Source organism: Armigeres subalbatus, chromosome 3 (assembly GCF_024139115.2).
Source record: "Armigeres subalbatus isolate Guangzhou_Male chromosome 3, GZ_Asu_2, whole genome shotgun sequence".
NCBI classification, from domain to species: domain Eukaryota; kingdom Metazoa; phylum Arthropoda; class Insecta; order Diptera; family Culicidae; genus Armigeres; species Armigeres subalbatus.
In genome coordinates this window covers 209125497-209138048 of record NC_085141.1, presented here as the reverse complement: position 1 = coordinate 209138048, position 12552 = coordinate 209125497, and the positions used below count along the sequence as shown (strand labels likewise).

General features: G+C 41.8%; 1 protein-coding gene across 1 annotated transcript in view; it reads left to right on the top strand.

Moving 5' to 3' along the window:
* The window catches only part of LOC134222265 (secreted protein C-like), a gene marked incomplete at its 3' end in the record, with an annotated part of 52926 nt that extends 43022 nt beyond the window's left edge, over positions 1-9904 (top strand). Inside the window, exon 2 of the mRNA XM_062701408.1 lies at positions 9221-9904. Coding sequence (XP_062557392.1) covers positions 9221-9904 — 684 coding nt within the window. The remainder of the gene's footprint in view (positions 1-9220) is intronic.
* Between the last annotated feature and the right edge of the window lie 2648 nt (positions 9905-12552).

The window sequence follows — 12552 nt, the reverse complement described above, 5'->3', positions numbered from 1 at the left end:
GGACTGGAAACCAATATTTTAAAATAGAAATAATTTAAAATACACAGAAAAAAATAATGAAAAATAAACAGCGCGTAAAACTTGACATGCGGAAATTTACGCTATTCTACGCAGAAATTGCTCTCTTCCTAACAATATTGCTTACAACTTGTTTCTTTCACAACTTTCCGTAGCGTTTCCATTTCAATCCTGTACCTTCAACTTTACTAGTCTAACTGCAACTGTTAGTATTGGAAATGCAGGAAAAACTTATTTCTTACACCCAATTAGAATTCCGTATTCTGCGTTCGTATCTCATCCCAACAAAGTTTTTTTTGCTGAAATAGCTTCTTTTTGGCCAAATAAGACCAATATCTCTCGAATTTCTAATGTGGTTATTATCATCAATGACTACTATTTAGGTATTATTATGATAGAATTCATTATTCATTTGTTTGCGTAGTACATATATTTTTGGGCTATTATTATACCTTTGGCGAAGGTGGAAAACTCTATACAATATTTGATGGTAAAGAGCATTGACTAACTTCCTGGTCATTATCAGAAATGGTTTAGAAGAAAATCGTTGGTCTAGGACTTTACTGGTCTTTAGCTGTTGAATGGCATCCTTAACTTCCCTCAAGGTGGGGGCTGGTTGGCTTCTATCGTCCGCTGAACTGACGTAGTCATCTCCTCCGCTGCCTTGACTTTCACTGCCTGTACTCTCAGCCCCAGTCAGATGTTCCTCGTAGTGCTGCTTCCACCTTTCGATCACAACTAGGGTGGTCGGTATTGGCCATTTTCGTCAAATACCGGTTTTTGGTATTTGATGGAGTCAATACCGGTAATACCGGTAAAATACCGGTTTTTGTGAAAATTTCAGGTAGTAAAAGAAAAACTTTTGATTTGGACTTCTGGATGAAAAACAATATTTGTTGACAAACTTCAAAATCATTGCTTGGTGAGCTGGGCAAAGCGAAAAAGTAGACAATACATACTGACTCATCTCCCAATCCGCATTGGATTTTGTTAGCAATGTTGCCAACTACTGAGAATGCCCTCTCTGGTTCAACCGAAGTAGAACGAATGGTTCCAAAACCGTCGAAAATCAGTGTTAATTACTTGCCCGTAATCCCTTCCGATTCATAATAGGAGAATTCCTTACGGATTGTATGCAAGGATGCCGGCGTCAACGTATTTGCTACCAGCAAGGCAAGTGTTTTTCTTAGCTACGGTCTCTTCACAAGTTGTTCTTTAATCGAAAAACCAGAAGAATATTCAAAGGGGCATCTAATTCGGACCGATCGTCAGGTATGATCGTTGTCTCAGTTTCAACGATCGCATTAGGAATGATTAGACGCTTCAAGATCCCATACGCATGCTTAATCAAAGTAGCTCTGGATGCCTTGAAGAAAAGCCAAAATCGTTTCTGATTCATTGCTTCACGTATAATTATTCAAAAAAGCAAAAAGATCGGCGTATTTGGATCGTCTCTCTTGGATTCATTCTATGGAAAAAGCATCGAAATAGTGGCGGAAATATCTGTGGCTTGGAATTGGAATTGGTAAATTGGAACGCCACGTCGGCTCACATAGCAGTAGTTCCACAACAGCTTGAACATGTTCGAGGGCTTGAATCATTTCAGCGTGCCTTGGCATCATCAGCCACTAATTCAAATTCTTTTCCGAATTCAGGACGGACATATTTTTGCAGAAAATCGTTTTTCATTGGTGATCTACGGAAAAGAACTAATACTTCTCGTACCGTTTTCAAAATTTCATACATTGTGGAAAAATTCTGGACGATATAAACAATGTTCATTGAAGAAAAAGTCAGATTTTTTATACTGATAGCAAAATTTTCAATACCGAAAATACCGGTATTTTCCGTCTCTAATACCGGTATTTTCGGTTCTCCAAATTGGCCGGTAATACCGGTATTACCGGTTTCGGTACTACCGGTTAGACCACCCTAATCACAACACGTTCGTCCGTCAAGATGCTTCCATCCTTATCCCGGCACATTTCGGCTCGCGACACGAAGCTTCTGATAAAACTTGCGTGTATCTTGAGAACGGCAGAGCTGTTTCATCTCCTCGCACTCCGCTTCTTCCAGGCGGCGTTTCTTCTCCTGAAAAAGGCGGGTCTGCTGTCTCCGCTTCCGTCTATAACGTTCCACGTTCTGCCGGGTACCTGTAGTAATGTCAAAATTGTAAATTTTGAACCCCTTCCCTTCTACTGCGTGACGCTTTTTATGTGTTAGTTGATTTTTTCTTGAATTAGGCGCAACGTTAAGACATAACCCTTCCCCTTCAAATGTTATGTAAATTGTGTTCGTCATCATTTTCAATTGAAGTGACATTATTGAGTAACTCAGATGAAAATTGAAAAAGAAGAAGTTTACCAAAACACCTGATTAATCCCCCTAGCGGTAATGTTATCTTTCTCGTACATTATAAGAAAATGTATTTTGGCCATAACTTTTGAGCCCATAGTCCGATCTAGCCTATTTCTAATAGGGAGCAATGGAACAACGTTCTCTGACGAATGAATTTCGTTGCGAGTAAATCGGTTGAGTGTAAGTGCCTAAAAAATAGTTAAGATAATTTTTGCTCACACACATACAGACATTAACATACACGTACACACAGACATCACCTCAATTCGTCGAACTGAGTCGATCGGTATACAACACTATGAATGTTTGGGCGTTCTTTTAATGCTTTTGGAGCAATCATATAGCTTCTACGTATACTTAGTACACGAGAAAGGCAAAAATAGGCAATTTTTCAAAAATCATGTGTCTTACAAAGTTGTGAATTTGGGCAGAATTTTATTCATGGTCCTCAAAGCTTAAGCGTTCAATAGTATAGTGCATGATGTTTTACTGCGGGGTATTGCAGGGTACCAAACTGTTTTGTTCGTTAAATACTGCGTAAAATATGCTTACAAAACTACTTAAAACTAAATTCTGGACGGAGCTATTATTACATTATCAAGCCTGTTGCATAGATCTGTTTAAGAGCTTTGTAACGATATATAAATATGTTACTTTTGAGACGAAAATATGGCAAAGCTAGCCGGTTCCCTAAAAATCGTAAAAATGTCATTTCTAGGTGGGGCCAGTTCGAACGACCCCCACCCCCCCCTGAAAAATCTAAAACATGAAAACCGTCCTTATTATAAAAATATAGGTTATAAGCTGTGTATTCATCACATTTTACTCGCTCAAATCGAAAATTGGCCTTTTGGTAGTTTTGGCCACTCCTTTATATGGGGCTGTCCTATTGTGCATTCCAAAAAAGTGGCGATATTCCGTTGACGGTAAACTCAGGAACCAAAACGTCTTGTCGCTGGTAGGTTTTAGAGAACAATGCACCACGCGGCGGTTAATCAAAATTTTGTTATGGACAGTGCGTGGAGGCGCGTGGTACATTTTAGATTAGTCTCATGTTTAGCCTCATCAAGCTGTTTATTTGTATCATCGTAATATGGACAATTTCGGGTTTTCCTCCATTCCTATCTGTTATTTTATACTTTTTTCACCTAACCTACAAAATTTTAAATCTATTTTTGTCCATATCGATATGTGGCCTCTTTTCTTCAGGTTGTGGTGCGTTAGGTGGCCATTTCCATTAACATTACATCCTCATTCGTGCTTCAAACCATTTTCTATAAAATGAATAGTCAACAATAGATGCCATTCGTGGGTTCGTGACGATGAATCCAATCAATAAATATGTGTATTTCTCTGTAGATGGTAAACTTGTCCAAGGCGGAAAACTCTTTTTGTGACTTAGTTGGAAACGTTGAAGCATGACTAATCTATCCTGCCATTATTCTAAAATCGCACAGTTCTCCACCCTTCAACAAAACTCAATCTAACTTCAAAACTCTTCTTTCTAGTGTTAGCATTCATAACTGGTTTCCATTTTTCAAGTCATTTCCCTACGGCTCAGAACGATGCATTTTATAGACGGAATGTGCACTTCGGTTGCATCTCATAATGCATTCTGTGCAGCAAACTGAAAGCTTCACAAATCCACCGTGATAAATTCAACTTTCTTCGCTCTTCTATGTTTACGATCCTGTAGAGCTGCATTCGGCTGTGTGGACGGAAATAAATAGAGCTACGAAATGTAAACCATCGTTGCGCAAAACACTTCAATATAGGACTGACTGTTGGAGTAAGCTAGGAGTAATATTCAATTTGAAAAGAATAGTTTGAAGCAAAAATAAATAAAACTTTTACGGTGGCCACTGAAAGTTGCTACTCTCCACGGTAGCAGAAGCTGGTCGTTGGAAGGCGATTTTCTGGCGGGGAGGACATCTCAGAAGTGTGCACTAGCGGTAAGAAAGTATTACAAACACTCCACTAATTTGCAGACGAGTAAAAGATAACGAAGTTTTTTTAACGATGCTGCACAGAAGAATAAAGCCGTCGACGTAAAGGGTAAGTTTCTTTTATGTCGAACAAAATGGCGTTTTTGTCTTCGAGCAAACCCGAACAATGTATTCAATTTGTATTTCAACGAAATGCTTAAAGGTTAGAGGTATCGTGGATCTTGTTTTCGATTGAATTTTAGGTAATTACGTAAAGTAACTTCCGATAAATTGCACTGGGAATGATATTTTTCATATACATACGCACATATTCCCGTTCGTTATTTCAACTTTCAAGCATGAGTTTTGATTATAGTGGAGAATGTATTTTTATCGAAAAAGAAATCTCCGGAATCTCGAGGATTACAGTCTCTTTTTGGCTCGAGAGAAAGCATAGAATAAAAATACTAATTGAACATATTAGACAGGGAATTGCTCTTGTCACTATTCAATGCATATTTGCTCAACCTCAATATGTACAAAACTTACTAGTTTATAGCATTTGAGGTCACATTAAGTAAACAGTTTGAATTGGATTTGCACACCATCTGATGTTGTCCATCATCCATGTTTTTTCATACCATTGAATGATTTTCATAAGCTTGTCTTGTGAAAATATTAAGTTTTTTCAAAGCCCATGAAGGGAATCTTATGAACATCGATCAATATTGCATATTATTATAACTGTGTTCACATTGGTTTTAGGGGTTTTCTCAAGATCTCAAGGCTTATACGCACTTCTGTTTTAGATTCTAGTCACAGAACGAATGAATTGTATTTCGTCTAAAGATGTACAACTCTACCCGGTACCTATCCGCAATGCTGCTCTCTTCGCTCAGTCTCTTTTCTTAAATGAGTTTGCCTGTTTTACCTTCCATCGGAAGACTAATGGCCATTACAGCTTTTTATCCCTAAAGAATTTTATGTAATTATTGATTTTATTACTATTATTGATTACTGATTCTTCGAACGCATTTCTTGCCTGATTACTTTTCATTTCAATTTAAAGTGGATAACACCTAATCATTCTGAGTAATAATTATTTTCACTAATTCATACTTTATCGTTTTACCTAAATTATAATCCCCGACAGTTTGTTTTCTCTTCTTCTTATAAATTATAAACATCCTCTTCTTAACTTTTCTTTTTAAACGGCGTAACTTACTCTGCTTTTCTCCATTCTCCATCTCCGTCTGAGAAAATGAGGGACTCAGCAACGAACCCATAAAAATCAAAACTGGAGTCCGACGAAACATCGACGTCTTCCTCGAAATCATCATGCTTTCTTTTACCAGATCTGATGCTGTTGAGGACAGGCTCGAAAAAACTGTTGGTTCGTTGAGTAAAACAGTCGTTATCGGTATTCTCTCCTTGGAAAACTAAAGCCTTGGTTGTTTTCCGGCGAGAAACTGGCAGAGCTTTAAGCTGGCGCTTATGAGCCAACACTATCCTGCTTCCCAAAGATACCTGCAAAATATTAGGATACCAGTTTTCTGATGTCAGGGTTCACAAGAAATAAAAAATTAAAACACCTTTCACTAGACGAACCATTCTCTCAGCTTACCCATTACTTTCCGGGTGGTATGGTGGGCTTTTTAGGACATTTATACCTTGCTTTTTGAAAAAAATCTATGAAAAACCTGGAATTAAAAGGAAGACCACCATCAGTTACCAGCACATCTGGTAATCCAAAACTTGCAAGCGTCTTGTATAAAGGCTTTCGAGCCTCTCGAATGGCGGGCTTTCGAGTCACTTAAAAGGAGCCTTCTTTGCATCTTGAAATGATGCTTCTGAGCCTCTAGGAAGTATGCTTCTTGAACGAAATATTCCGAGCTTCTTGTAGGGAGACTTCCGAGGCTCTTGAAAAGAGGCTTCCGATTCACTTGAAAGTAAGCTTTCGAGCCTCAAGGAGCCTTCCGGGCTTTTTGAAAGAAGGCTTCCGGCCCTCTTAAAAGGAAGCTTCCGAGCCTCTTGAAAGGAGCTTTCTGAGCCTTTTGAAAATAACCTTCCGAGCCTCTTGAAAGAAGGCTTCCGAGCTTTTTGTAAGAAGGCTTCCGACTTTCTTGAAAGGAGCCTTCCGAGCTTTTTAAAATAAGGCTTCTGACCCTCTTAAAACGAGGCTTCCGGGTCTCTTGGAAGGAGACTTCCAAGCCTCTTGGAAGGAGGTTTCCGAGCCTCTGGAAAGGAGTTTTCCGAGCATCTTGAAAAGAGGCTTCCGAGCCTCTTAAAAGTTGGCTTCCGAGCATCCAGAAAGGAGCTTTCCGAGCCCTTTGAAAAGAACCTTCAGGGCCTCTTGAAAGAAGGCTTCCGACCTTTTTGGAAGAAGGCTTCCGACTTTCTTGAAAGGAGCCTTCCGAGCTTTTTGAAAGAAGACTTCCGACCCTCTTAAAACGAGGCTTCTGGAACTCTTGGAAGGAGACTTCCGAGCCTCTTGAAAGGAGGCTTCCGAGCCTCTCGAAAAAAGGCTTTGGAGCTTCTGGAAAGGAGCTTTCTGAATCATTTGAAAAGAACCTTCCGATTTTTCAAATTTGCTCATTCGACGTTTTGTCCGTTTGGTCTTTTGTACCGCAGCCCTTCATACGCTGTGCTGGTTGAGGAGGGCAGGATTCAATTGGCTATGATTTACTGATCGCCATGCATATTATGTACAAGACAAAGTTTTGAAATAAAAAATACATAATTATCAAAAGTTCATCAATAAGTATCGATTAAAATTTAATGCGTCCGCCATAATGCATTTTTGTCCAAGGTACCCCCTAGGGCCAGCGAAGATACCCCCAGGGGTACATGTACCCCAGGTGGAGAACCGCTTTTTAAGGATTATGTCCGGAAGTTTCTACAGGATTTCATCCGGAAGTTTGCCCAGGAATTCCATCGGAAGTTTCCCCAGGAATTCCTTCGGAAGTTCCCCCAGGAATTCCTTCGGAAGTTCCCCCAGGAATCCCGACTAGAAGGTCATATCAAAATTATATCAATCTATGTTATTATGATATGCTAAATTTTTATAACAAAATTTGTTAGAAACATGGTGCAGGATGTTGTTAAAATAACTAAATTTCTATCAAAAATTACACTACTGGAATCAAAAAACTATCAAATATTATTACAATTTTATCATAAAAATAACAAATTTTGATAAAAAATTATAACAGAATCAGATACAAAATATATTGTTTATGTGCAGTTGGAATTGTTTACAGGTCGTGATAGGTCTCCAGATTGTGATCAACAATCAGAAATTTTTGTTTTTATATGTACAAGAATATTTTTCGAGAACATGAAACTAACAACAAGGCAATCTTTTCAAATTATATCATCATTGTGTTATCTATGGCTGGAGGACTTTACTACATCTATTTTAATTGCCTACTGTTGGGCAATTCGGTGTTAAGCATTTTTTTAAATCATATTATGATAAAATCCTGTTACAACATTTGAAAGATAATGCTGCTAAGAACAAAATTGTATCAAAATAAGTTATAAATATCACAATATGTAAAAATTGTGTTCAGTTTCTGTTATGCTCTTCTAGTCGGGATTCCTTCGGAAGTTCGCCCAGGAATTCCTTCGGAAGTTCCCCCAGGAATTCCTTCGGAAGTTCCCCCAGGAATTCCTTCGGAAGTTCCCCCAGGAATTCCTCCAGGAGTTCCTCCTGAAGTTCCTCCAGGATTTTCTCCGGAAGTTCATCCAGGAAATTCTCCGGAAGTTCCTCAGGAAGTTCCTCCAGAAATTCCTCCTAAAGTTTCTTCAGGAGTTTCTCCGAAAGTTTCTCCAGAAGTTCCTCTGGAAGTTCCTCCAGGAGTTCCTCCAGGAGTTCCTCCGGGGGTTCCTCCGGAAGTTTTTCCAAGAGTTTTTTCGGGAGTTCCTTCAGGAGTGCTTTCGGAAGTTCCTCCAGAAGTTCCTTCGGAAGTTCCTCCAGGAGTTCCTTCGGAAGTTCCTCCAGGAGATCCTTCGGAAATTCTTCCAGGAGTTTTTCCGGAAGTTGCTCCAGGAGTTCCTCGGGAAGTTCCTCCAGGAGTTCCTCCAGAAGATCTTCCAAGAGTTTTTTCGGCAGCTCCTTCAGGAGTTCCTTCGGGAGTTCCTCCAGGAGTTCCTTTGGAAGTTCCTCCAGGAGTTCCTTCGGAAGTTCCTCCAGGAGTTCCTTCGGAAGTTCCTCCAGGAGTTCCTTCGGAAGTTCTTCCAGGAGTTCCTCCGGAAGTTCTTCCAGGAGTTCCTCCGGAATTTCTGCCAGGAGTTCTTCCGGAAGTTCTTCCAGGAGATCCTTCGGAAGTTCTTCAAGGAATTCCTCCGGAAGTTCTTCCAGGAGTTCCTCCGGAAGTTCTTCCAGGAGTTCCTCCGGAAGTTCTTCCAGGAGTTCCTCCGGAAGTTCTTCCAGGAGTTCCTCCGGAAGTTCTTCCAGGAGTTCATCCGGAAGTTCTTCCAGGAGTTCATCCGGAAGTTCTTCCAGGAGTTCATCCGGAAGTTCTTCCAGGAGTTCCTCCGGAAGTTCTTCCAGGAGTTCCTCCGGAAGTTCTTCCAGGAGTTCCTCCGGAAGTTCTTCCAGGAGTTCCTCCGGAAGTTCTTCCAGGAGTTCCTCCGGAAGTTCTTCCAGAAGTTCCTCCGGAAGTTCTTCCAGGAGTTCCTCCGGAAGTTCTTCCAGGAGTTCCTCCGGAAGTTCTTCCAGGAGTTCCTCCGGAAGTTCTTCCAGGAGTTCCTCCGGAAGTTCTTCCAGGAGTTCCTCCGGAAGTTCTTCCAGGAGTTCCTCCGGAAGTTCTTCCAGGAGTTCCTCCGGAAGTTCTTCCAGGAGTTCCTCCGGAAGTTCTTCCAGGAGTTCCTCCGGAAGTTCTTCCAGGAGTTCCTCCGGAAGTTCTTCCAGGAGTTCCTCCGGAAGTTCTTCCAGGAGTTCCTCCGGAAGTTCTTCCAGGAGTTCCTCCGGAAGTTCTTCCAGGAGTTCCTCCGGAAGTTCTTCCAGGAGTTCCTCCGGAAGTTCTTCCAGGAGTTCCTCCGGAAGTTCTTCCAGGAGTTCCTCCGGAAGTTCTTCCAGGAGTTCCTCCGGAAGTTCTTCCAGGAGTTCCTCCGGAAGTTCTTCCAGGAGTTCCTCCGGAAGTTCTTCCAGGAGTTCCTCCGGAAGTTCTTCCAGGAGTTCCTCCGGAAGTTCTTCCAGGAGTTCCTCCGGAAGTTCTTCCAGGAGTTCCTCCGGAAGTTCTTCCAGGAGTTCCTCCGGAAGTTCTTCCAGGAGTTCCTCCGGAAGTTCTTCCAGGAGTTCCTCCGGAAGTTCTTCCAGGAGTTCCTCCGGAAGTTCTTCCAGGAGTTCCTCCGGAAGTTCTTCCAGGAGTTCCTCCGGAAGTTCTTCCAGGAGTTCCTCCGGAAGTTCTTCCAGGAGTTCCTCCGGAAGTTCTTCCAGGAGTTCCTCCGGAAGTTCTTCCAGGAGTTCCTCCGGAAGTTCTTCCAGGAGTTCCTCCGGAAGTTCTTCCAGGAGTTCCTCCGGAAGTTCTTCCAGGAGTTCCTCCGGAAGTTCTTCCAGGAGTTCCTCCGGAAGTTCTTCCAGGAGTTCCTCCGGAAGTTCTTCCAGGAGTTCCTCCGGAAGTTCTTCCAGGAGTTCCTCCGGAAGTTCTTCCAGGAGTTCCTCCGGAAGTTCTTCCAGGAGTTCCACCGGAAGTTCTTCCAGGAGTTCCCCCGGAAGTTCTTCCAGGAGTTCCTCCGGAAGTTCTTCCAGGAGTTCCTCCGGAAGTTCTTCCAGGAGTTCCTCCGGAAGTTCTTCCAGGAGTTCCTCCGGAAGTTCTTCCAGGAGTTCCTCCGGAAGTTCTTCCAGGAGTTCCTCCGGAAGTTCTTCCAGGAGTTCCTCCGGAAGTTCTTCCAGGAGTTCCTCCGGAAGTTCTTCCAGGAGTTCCTTCGGAAGTTCTTCCAGGAGTTCCTCCGGAAGTTCTTCCAGGAGTTCCTCCGGAAGTTCTTCCAGGAGTTCCTCCGGAAGTTCTTCCAGGAGTTCCTCCGGAAGTTCTTCCAGGAGTTCCTCCGGAAGTTCTTCCAGGAGTTCCTCCGGAAGTTCTTCCAGGAGTTCCTCCGGAAGTTCTTCCAGGAGTTCCTCCGGAAGTTCTTTCAGGAGTTCCTCCGCAAGTTCTTTCAGGAGTTCCTCCGCAAGTTCTTCCAGGAGTTCCTCCGGAAGTTCTTCCAGGAGTTCCTCCGGAAGTTCTTCCAGGAGTTCCTCCGGAAGTTCTTCCAGGAGTTCCTCCGGAAGTTCTTCCAGGAGTTCCTCCGGAAGTTCTTCCAGGAGTTCCTCCGGAAGTTCTTCCAGGAGTTCCTCCGGAAGTTCTTCCAGGAGTTCCTCCGGAAGTTCTTCCAGGAGTTCCTCCGGAAGTTCTTCCAGGAGTTCCTCCGGAAGTTCTTCCAGGAGTTCCTCCGGAAGTTCTTCCAGGAGTTCCTCCGGAAGTTCTTCCAGGAGTTCCTCCGGAAGTTCTTCCAGGAGTTCCTCCGGTAGTTCTTCCAGGAGTTCCTCCGGAAGTTCTTCCAGGAGTTCCTCCGGAAGTTCTTCCAGGAGTTCCTCCGGAAGTTCTTCCAGGAGTTCCTCCGGAAGTTCTTCCAGGAGTTCCTCCGGAAGTTCTTCCAGGAGTTCCTCTGGAAGTTCTTCCAGGAGATCCTCCGGAAGTTCTTCCAGGAGATCCTCCGGAAGTTCTTCCAGGAATTCCTCTGGAAGTTCTTCCAGGAATTCCTCTGGAAGTTCTTCCAGGAGTTCCTCCTGGAGTTGTTCCAGAAATTTCTCCGGAAGTTCACTCAGAAGGTCCTCCTGGAGTTGTTCCAGAAATTTCTCTGGAAGTTCCTCCAGGAATTCCTCCTTAAAGAAATTTTCAAGAATTTTCAACGAAATTCCTGATTTATTGGACATCCTGGAGGATTTCCTGGAAAATAAATCTGAAAGAATTGAAGTAATTCCAGGGGAAATTCCAAAAGGAATTCCTGGTTTGAATGAATAGAAATTTTTGGATGAATCTTTGAAATAATTTTGGGAGGATCTCCCGATGGGCTTCCAGAAGATAATAAAAAATATTTTTTTAAGTATTCCAAGAAAAACTTAATATTTTTAAGAATTTTCAAAGGAATTTAAAAAAGATATCTGTTCCAGTTTATAAATAAAATAATTGAATTTTTAAATGAAATTCTGAAATATATTCAGATCGAAACACCAGAAAAATTCTAAGAGAAGTTCCTTAAATATTTCTAGTCAATTCGCCCGCAGGAGTCGAGGCGTCCATGGCTCAAAAAACTTAATCGTTTGGCGACGACAGAAAGTTGCCCTTTAGTAGTAAAATAACAAGCGCGCGTTGAAGAGAGATGATGCAATAAGTTTGTTCGGATGGCTGGCATCAGTAGTAGTAAAATAAAATTTCCTCACAATATTTTGATTGAAAAGTCGCATTATTGAAAATATATCGGTTCTTTGCTGCACCATTATTTTACACAAGGGAAGGTAGATCCAAAAAATTTCTTCTAAGTGCAAAATTTATCATTTGGCGACGACAGAAAGTTGCTCTTCGATAGCAGAATCACAAGCGCGTGTGGAAAGGATAATTTCTATAAATGAATAACTAACTGCATCCAAACGCTTGTCGACATCTTTCTTTGAAACTGTCCGACCGCCACTCGATTATTTTTCGTTAAGCCTCCACTATTTGGATTATATTTTCAGCATTGCTACTGCTACCTACGCCTTCGTGCTGCTGTGTGCGATCCGCTGCGATCGTTTTGATGCGTCCGCTCTGCGTGAAATATTGTTCAAACTGAGGATTAGACCCAAACCCACAAGTTGCTTGATTTTGATGTCTGTGCTTTTGATGCATGTACGTGATTGATTGGTTTACCTAGATATAAACTTTTTGTCAATTAACGATAATAAATAGTTGAAAATCAGTATTTGGAATAAGTGTTGACTCATCCTTGATCGAATGGTCCAAAAAATTGAAAATCCATCGAGGAACGACTGAGATATTAAATTTTAAAGTCTATAATATTTTTGTGACGGTCTCCGATTTTCGCAATCCTAAAGTGTACCCCAATATAGAAAAGACAGCCGTAGTCCTACGTCAAAAACTCCTAATTTCCAAGCAAGTTATCGATTTGTCCTGTAGTTTGAATCCAACAATCTGCAATCAAATCTTATCGCGCGCTTTTCTAAATATTAACCACCCGGCGTGGATATCATTTACAAAGCCCAACCACT